The sequence below is a fragment of the Ciona intestinalis genome, unplaced genomic scaffold (assembly GCF_000224145.3).
Source record: "Ciona intestinalis unplaced genomic scaffold, KH HT000390.1, whole genome shotgun sequence".
NCBI lineage: Eukaryota > Metazoa > Chordata > Ascidiacea > Phlebobranchia > Cionidae > Ciona > Ciona intestinalis.
The window spans coordinates 1-9,246 of NW_004190711.1; the positions used below are offsets into that span (position 1 = coordinate 1).

A 9,246-nucleotide genomic window follows, 5' to 3' on the forward strand; every position below is an offset into this window, starting at 1 on the left:
AAAATAAGCAATAAGTGTAATAATACTGATCATTGCAATTTGGAGGCTGTCAAAAACTAACTTGCGAAACGTAACGAATAAGCAATATTGGAAAACAACGACTTTTAAAACTAAAGGGTTGTAAAATTGTCGGCCTTATTGAAAATGCAATTCCCCACAAAGTAAAATATGTGGTAACTTGTAAGCGAGCACGAGAAAACACCCGTGTTATGACGACTGTTGTTGCCCCGTCAAGTGAGGATAAATAAGTTACATTCGTTCAGATTTAAAAGTTTTCTTAACAAGCAATCTTTATTTAAAAGCATATTTTACCAAAAATCCAAATTGTTTTCTTACGTTTGTCGAAGTAATTCTTGGATTGTTTACATTTGACGTCATATCCACCGCTACAACTTGAACCGTGTATGACGTCACACCGTTCTCACGGTCCAACGTCATCAAGTTACTGATGATACCAGTTGTGTGATGAATTGCAAAGGGACGGATGGTGGATTCGCTGTTACTTGTGGTTGACGTTATGTAGTATGCGACCTGCGTGGAGCCGGTTATAAAACTTAACCAATAAAACCACGCAAAGTAAGATACATGGTAACTCGTACGAGGTGTACACCTGTGTTATAACGATCGACTGTCGTTTTCCGGCCACGCGAGGATAAAGTAAGTTACATTCATTCATTTAAAAATAAAGAGCGATTCTGTAATTCTGGCCCGGTCCCATAGCATGCCTCACTGTAGGACCTCACCATAGCGTACCTCACCCATATGGAATAGATTGTGCATATACAATGTTGGGGTAATGGGGCAACTCTGGCTTAATATAGCCAGAAAAAAGGTCCATTAGTTTAATAATAATATTTTGTAACAACAGTGTAAAAATAACTACATACTTTTGCTAAACCCAAATAGCATTTTTTTTATTTTTGCTAAACCCTAAAAATGACTATATTTCCTCTAAAACCTATGACTACGTATAGTACGGTGGAGGAAGACGGGACACATTAGCATATAGTGGGGTGGGGAAGATGGGACATCTTTAGCACAAAATATATAAATATCCTGATCGTGTTTTAAACAATTAACAATGGTCTATGAAAGTCGCGAGGACAAGGTTTTATAATTCTTTGAATGTTATTTGTTTACTACCAAATTGGACGACCAAATAGAATGAAAAGTGTCCCATTTTCCCCCACCCTATTATATGATGTTATCGTTTGTAATTTATTTTGAACAACACGAACCTGATTTCCAGTTGCGGTTACAGTAACAAGGTTTGTTCCGGCCGCCATGTTTTCCACTATACTAGCAGTGTATGAGCTACGTTCGAACACAGGACCGTTATTAGAGTCAGTCCTCCCCACAATCACATTTAATACCATTGTATTTGACCTGGCTGGTGTCCCTGGATATTAAATTGGAAATAAAGTTTATTGGAAAGAATAAATTAAGATCAGGAATGGCTATATATAGTACTGTGGGGTAAGATAAGATGCCGTTGGCACACAAATCCCAAAATTCCTGATCGTGATTTGAACAATCAACAACGCTTTTTTAGAGTCGTGAGAATATGGGTAAATAATTCTGTAAATATTGCTTGTTTACTACCAAAAAAAGACAATAAAAGATAATCAAAACCTGTTCTATGGTAGGGTGGGGAAAGATGGGACACCTTTAGCACATAATAACCAAATATCCTGATCTTGTTTTAAACAATTAACAGCGGTCTATGGAAGTCGTGAGCATGCGGTTTAATAATTCTTTGAATGTTCTTTGTTTACTACAAATTGAGACGATAAAATAGAATAAAAAGGTGTCCCATCTTCCCCCACTCTACTATATTTTATCCCAACCTGCTATAGTATAAAACGGGCATTCAAATAAAAAAGAATTAAAACTGCTTCTGAAAAATATTTAAAATCTTATTGTCTTAAAAGTGGATAAACAGCGAAAAGATTTTCAATCAACATTCGATTTTTCTTAAGCCTGTCAACGGGCGTAACGTCCTGGCGATTTATCCAATTTCAAAGCAATAAAAACTAATACGGTTTGTCAATGGGATCAGAGAAATGCATTTATGTCATTCAACCGTCGGTGTAAGAGTCTCTAAATTAGATTTTAATAAATAAATGGGAACCGGTTATTGCATACGCGTGTCGTACTGTAGGGCAAGATGGATACATTTAGCATATCATGTTTTATATTTCCGAATTGTGCTTTTAACAGATATAACAAAGTTATATTTAGAGTCGCTGGGTTGCGGCAATTTTGGGTTACGGTTATGTAGTTTTTATGAGTTTTTTTACTTACCAAATTAAACGATAAAAAAGAATAACATCGCGTACGATCTAACCCCATTACCCTACTATATTATACGATTTTACCCCAAACTACTATATATACGATCTCACCCCAAACTACTATATATACGATCTCACCCCAAACTACTATATATACGATCTCACCCCAAACTACTATATATACGATCTCACCCCAAACTACTATATATACGATCTCACCCCAAACTACTATATCTAAATTACCTTTGTCTTTTGCGACTATTTCAACTTGGTATAATACCCCAGGTCCTTGAATTGGATTCGAAATCCGGATGACCCCGGTTTGTTGGTTGATGGTGAATATAGAGGATTCGGTGTCCAAGCTGTAAACAACCTCACCATTCACCCCTGCGTCCGTATCCATGGCATGTACCCTGCCTACCACGTAACCAACATTGGCGATGGAGTTTGGCGGAACAAGGAAGGTATCAGCATTCGTAAACTCCGGGGTGACGTCATTGATATCATCCACTATGACGTTTACAATGCCCATTTTGGACAGTTGGTTTGAAATCAATGGCGCGCTATCAGTAGCTAGTACAGTAATGCGGAAAAGTCCATCGGGGAGATATTTTTCCCGGTCTAATGTTCCGCGAACACGAAGTTCTCCAGTATTTGGGTCAATGGTGATACCAAGTTGACCAGATTGCGTTTCCTGACGTAATATCCGATATGTGACGATTCCGTTGGCACCTACGTCATCGTCATTGGTTTCTATGGTACCGAATGACGTTGGTGTGACGTATTCACCTTCGGTCACGTGGAATTCCATCTGGCCAATGAAAACCGGAGCATTATCATTCGCATCTTCGACTGTTATAGTACATGTACTGGTTGACGTCATTGGTGATGTTGGACTCGAATCCGATGATGTCACAACGACGTCATAAGAGCTCACACTCTCACGGTCAAGGTTCCGAAGTAGAACGATGTTTCCGGATGATTCTTCTACAGCAAAAGTATTCAACTACATCCGCTGTATTTGTGGGAGACATGGAATATTGGACAAGATTGTTCAAACCAGCAGCATCGGGATCCACAGCATGAAGTTGGCCCACTACAGTGTAGGGCGGGCTGGATTCAGATACTGACCAACTTAATGAGTTAGTTTGAAACACAGGCGGGTTGTCGTTAACATCGGTAAGTTGAATCTCAACAAGGCATTCACTCGATAATGTCGGGGTTGGGGTGTCCCACACTTGAATTGTAAGTGTGTGAATCTCTTTCACTTCTCGGTCCAAGTACCTCCCATCCGACACAATTAGTCGACCAGTTGTGCGCTCAATTATGAAAGGTGGTGTGGCATCTGAGGGTAGTAACTTGTATTCAAAGTTGTTTTGCTGGTAATCCATATCTGTACTTGTGATATGGGCCACTGTTGTGCCGTTCACGCTGTTTTCTGGAATCTTCGCGACGTATAACTGTCTCAAACATTGTGGCGCGAATTCGTTGACGTCACGAACGACAATTTCAATCGTGACGTCAGTGTGAAACGTTGGGTGGTTTGTGACGTAAGAACCATTATTATCAGTCGCACGAATCGCAAACACAAACGTATTGTTTCTAACGTTCCAATACCTTGATAAAGTCTCAGCGTCTAACTTCGCTGTGTTTATTATTTTCCCATTGAATGCATTCACCGCAAAGGGCAATGGAACTGTATTATTCCCAGTCATAATTGAATACATTATAGTACTATGAATACCAGTGTCACAATCAAACGCTCGAACCGTTCCGATCTCGGTATTTTTCTCCTGATTTTCGAACAAGTAGAAAGTGTATTTTGGAACCGGGAAATAAGGTGGATTATCATTGACATCAGATACTTCAATGTTGATTGTAATTTCTTGGTCGAATTCTTGAGAATTTGCTTCGCATTTTGCCAAGATCTTTATGTCATAACTTGCAACATTTTCCCGGTTTAGCCGACTGTATTTCAAATAGAGCTGGCCGTCCGGGAAAATGGCAAACGCCTGATCTATATTACCGCTTATAAAACTATATGTTGCCACTGTAATCAAAGAACCATTACTTGCGACTTGAACTGGTGAAGCACATATCGATGGCTGTAGTAACGACAGATCAAAAAATCGAGTGTTCGTTTTCGTATCTTCAGATAGAATCACGTGATAGTTCCTACGTATTTTAGATTCGATGACATCATATCCTAGTCTTGGTCGGATGTTCATTGTTAAATTAAGTTGGGAGCAACGTTGAGGTGACCCTTTATCACATGTGGTGATTAATACTAGATTTTTCATTGGGTTCGCCACAGTAAATATACTTTCAACCGAAACAATTCCTGTTTCGTTAATCTTCAATATATTCATTGGATCCAGCAGGCTATAAATGAGGAGACCGTTTACACCAGAGTCGTCATCTACGGCCGTTGCATTATATATAACTGTATGTACATTCCCATGGTTTGTGGGTAAGTCAAAATTAATGTTTGCTGAATATTTCGATACAAGTGGATTTCTGGATTGTCCTTTGATTGGTAAAGCGTTGAGAAACATTGGTTTGTTGTCATTTTCATCTCTTAGAAGGATTATAATATGTGTTGTGGTGTACTCCAGCGTGGAGCTTAATGTATAACGTGATGCACTCAATGTTAGATTATACATCTGCAATGCTTCGTAATCCACCGCTGTTGATAACGTCAAGTCTCCAGTGTTATTTACAGCGAACACACCGTCCGGATCGCCGTCCAAAATCTCGTATTTAACATTCTCTTGTTTTATGTTGATATTTCCAATATGAAAACCACTTGGTGAATTCTCCATCACCCAAAACTGAAACTCCGATCGTTCAAAGCTGATCGGGGAGACGTGGTCAGTTACAACAACATTTATAATCGCTGGCTCTTGTGAAGTTACACCAGCTGAATCAGAAACTTCAATTTCAAACGAAAACGTCACTGGTTGTGACCAAACACCAGTGATTATGACATCACCAGTGTGAGTTTCGACCCTCACACCCGTGTGTTCAGATGTCATTCGGAAATTAAGATCACCGGTGTTTTCGGAGAGTACATTTACTCCAGTTAGTGTGAACCCCATGTATGACCCTGTTTGAATCGTTGTGAAATATTTCCGTGGGTAAATCACAGGAGGTGTTGTAACTGCTGAGTTGATAGTGACATGCACAACACAAATGGTTGCTAGCTGGTTCGCGGCTTCTACAGTTATCTTGTAGCTTTGGGAAACTTCAGAATTCAAAACAACCACATTCCGTATCTCTCCTGTGGTGGCATTGATAGCGAACAAATCCTCTGTGACGTAACGGTTATTTACGTCATAAACGCTGATTAAGGAATACTCTAATTTTCCAGCTTGTCCTGTATCAATATCAGTCGCAAGTACAGTTAATAATAAACCTGGACTTTTGTTGCCTGAAACGCTAATAGAAGTTACTGCTTGTGTAAAAACTGGTGGATGGTCGTTTTCATCTGTTACACTAACGATCACTGAAGTATTGGCGATTCTGGGTTGAGCACTTTCGTCTTGTGCAGTAACTATGATGTTAATGTGCCCATTGGTAATGTGTTCGAAGTGTATTCTTGAGTTCGTGGTTATTAGGCCGGTGTGTTGGTCTATATTGAACCAGTTGTTGATGTTTCCCTCCACGATACTGTAATGATAATAACATTATTAGAATCCCTTCGAAAACGATAGCAAAAGCCCCGCGTGGATAAAGTAAAGTTTACTTACTTACTTTACTTTTATCCTCGCGTGGCCGGAAAACGACAGTCGTTATCACACGGGTTTAACACCTCGTGCCAGCTTACGAGTTACCATGTATGTTACTATGTGGGTGATTGGGTGAAGTTACATACGTGGTAACTCGTAAGCGGTCACGAGGTGTATGAAACAGAACACTCGTGTTATAACGACTGTCGTTTTTCCTGCCCCGCGAGCATAAAGTAAACTACATTCATTCAAGAGTGTTACAACAGATCGTAATATTTATATTATGATAATACCAGAAGAAGTCTTACCTGTAAGTTAGCCGTCCAGTTATCCCTCTGTCGGCATCGGAGGCTTTAACAGCGACGACAAAAGAACCAGTTGGTGAGATTTCAGAGATTTCTGCTCGATATACTTCGGCCGTGAAGATTGGTGGGTGTTGGTTTGGAGAGTTGACAACGACCTCGAGGTACTTGTGGGAATACCGCGGGGTCGGGTAGCCTCTGTCTCCCGCACGGAAAGTTAAATTGTACCGGTCCACTTGATTTCCGTCAATCTTGCCTACAACCTAACAATACACGTGTATGTTGAATCACATGAACGGGATGTACAAGACCAAGATACATATATGATAACTCGTATGCGGGCATGATATGTATGAAACACAACACTCGTGTTATAACGACTCGTTCCCCTGCCACGCGAGAATAAATAAGTTACTTACGTGTATTCTTTACACGTATATATTCAGTTCCCCGTTAAACATCCATATAATATTTACCTGAAGCCTTCCTATATTAATCCGTGGCACAATCAACAGACGGAAGTTTCCTAATTCATTTCCGGATACTATTTCCAAGTCAATCGGACTATTTGATGATCTGGCGTTGTCTCGGTCGGTCGCCGTTACCAAAGCTATTAGCGTACCAGATGTTGCGCCGTCTTCCACCGATGCAATGGTAGCAGAAGGTGGGACGAATCTAAATAAATTTGATGTTTTAATTAAGTATTCCTTTTATAACCTAATTTTTTTAACCTAAAAAAATATTTTGGACATGATTTCAATCTCCTTTCTTGTTCCATTTGGTAGTAAACAAGGAACAGTCAAAGAATTATAAAAACTGTATTCTCACTACTTTCATATACCGTTGTTAATTATTTAAAACTGGATCAGGATATTTAGATATTATGTGCTAAAGGTGGCCCATCTTCCCCCACCCTACTAAAAGTTTGTTAACAAACCTAAAACTGATAACGGGGTTGTTGTCGTTCACATTTACAACTGTTATCGTAACGAATGCTCGTCCAAATAATTCTGGTTCTCCACCGTCGAAGGCCTCCAGTGACAGTCTGTGGCTCGTGGCAATCTCGTAATCGAGTTGTCCACGCAAAGTTATAACCCCGCTTAATGTATTCACAGAGAATAAGTTGTTCGAATCCGAGCGTTCGCTGATTCTATAACTCACATCTCCGTTGGCGCCCTGTCGATAATAACGTACACGCTTCAATGAAATCGGCCTTTAGGAATTTGATTAATGAAGCAGAAAGGAGAGCAGAAGTTAACTCAGAGTTAAACAGAAATGACGTACCGGCGTCAATTAAAAAGAGGTTTTGATGCTATATGCTAAAATAATCACCCACAAAGTTACAAACGTAGTAACTCGTATAAACGGGCACGAGGTGTATAAAACAGAACACCCGTGTTATAACGACTGTCGTTGCCCCACTATGCAAGGTTAAATAAGTCACACACGTGGTAACTCGTAAGCGGGCACGAGGTGTATGAAACAGAACACCCGTGTTATAGCAACAGTCATTGCCCCGCCACGTGAGGATAATTAAGTTACATTAATACACAAGTCGGTTATATATATAATATATATATATATATATATATATATATATATATACATGTATATTGAATGGTCAATCTATGATACCTTATCAAGGTCACTTGCATGTACAGTAAGAATATGAGTTCCAACCGTTGCATTCTCATTTACTGTAGCTGTATATTCACTCATATCAAACACCGGTTCATTGTCGTTGTTGTCGATTATATTAATAGTAACAGATAAATACCCCGACAAAGATGGCGTCCCATCGTCAGTTGCTGATATATTGAGGTGGTAGATTTCCTATGGATTGATTAAGTTTAAGTTAAACCAATATTTCATATTTAAACAAAGGATTTTATTGCCAATGTTTGCGATCAAAACACATATAGTATGCCGGGGTAAGGTGAGATATGTTTTCATTAACTTTTCTCGTCCAGTTTCTCGTCCAGGAATGTGTTTTAAGCTTATACCAGTTACGGGAAGGTTACGGGAATGTGTTTTAAGCTTATACCAGTTACGGGAAGGTTACGGGAATGTGTTTTAAGCTTATACCAGTTTCGGGAATGTTACGGGAATGTGTTTTATGCTTGTGTTGAGTATTTACTATTTACGGGAAGGTTATAAACTTTAAAACAGCGTTGTTAATTGGTAAAAACTCGGTTAGGAAATATAGGATTTAGGTACAAATGCTATCCATCTCACCCCACAGTACTTTATGTAAATTCTTAACGTACTTGTATCTCTCTGTTGAACTTGGTTTTGGTCACGAGAAACAGCAGTGTTTCCTGACCAGGGGAAGAATCCACCAACAAGCCGAACTTGTTTGTATCTCCTTCAACGATCGAATACTTTGCGGAAACACTGTTTGCTGGCGAGTCGCGGTCGGTGGCCGTTGGTAGAAAATACTGTTCAAAACGAAAGGTTAAACTATATGCAATTATTGGTGATTACTTATTTATCCTTGGGGCAATTCAAGTCTTAACCTGGGTGTCATATTGCGCATCTAATGTGAAGGCTTCATACATCTCGTGCCGGCTTACATGTTACAAAGTATTCAATATTTTGGATGATTTTGAACAAATAATAAATTAGGTTTGAATGAATGATTGAATGAGTCTTATTTATCCTCGCAAGGCGGGGAAACGACAGCCGTTATAACACAGGTGTTCTGTTTCATACACGTCGTGCCCGCTTACGAGTTACCACGTATGTAACTTTGCGGGTGATTATTTTACGTTTGGCTGGCAATTCACTCATGATACACACACGTCCACAATCGTAGCAGCGCCGAGCCTTGAACCGATAAACTCTGGGTTTTGTTCAACAAACCTGAGCGCCAGCTTCTGTGCTTTCTGGTATATCGACATCAACACGTGCTGTTGATTGAAG

The 9,246-nt window shown here is 39.6% G+C and overlaps 2 protein-coding genes across 2 annotated transcripts; both read right to left on the reverse strand.

Annotated features, from left to right (window-relative positions):
- Positions 1-287: 287 nt before the first annotated feature.
- On the reverse strand, positions 288-3,209 carry LOC100178528 (protocadherin Fat 4-like). Its single transcript, XM_026839555.1, has 3 exons — positions 2,538-3,209; positions 1,239-1,399; positions 288-531 (listed from the first exon to the last, which is right to left on the reverse strand). Exons 1-3 carry the CDS (start codon positions 3,175-3,177, stop codon positions 292-294), a joined length of 1,041 nt encoding a protein of 346 aa, XP_026695356.1. The 5' UTR covers positions 3,178-3,209; the 3' UTR covers positions 288-291.
- On the reverse strand, positions 3,208-9,243 carry LOC113474041 (protocadherin Fat 4-like; the record flags this gene model as incomplete). The annotated part of the gene is made up of 7 exons (XM_026839556.1): positions 3,208-5,963; positions 6,331-6,587; positions 6,801-6,999; positions 7,262-7,500; positions 7,960-8,157; positions 8,592-8,762; positions 9,187-9,243. Coding segments are annotated over 7 exons (3,843 nt in total), but the record flags the coding sequence as incomplete, so codon positions are not given.
- Between the last annotated feature and the right edge of the window lie 3 nt (positions 9,244-9,246).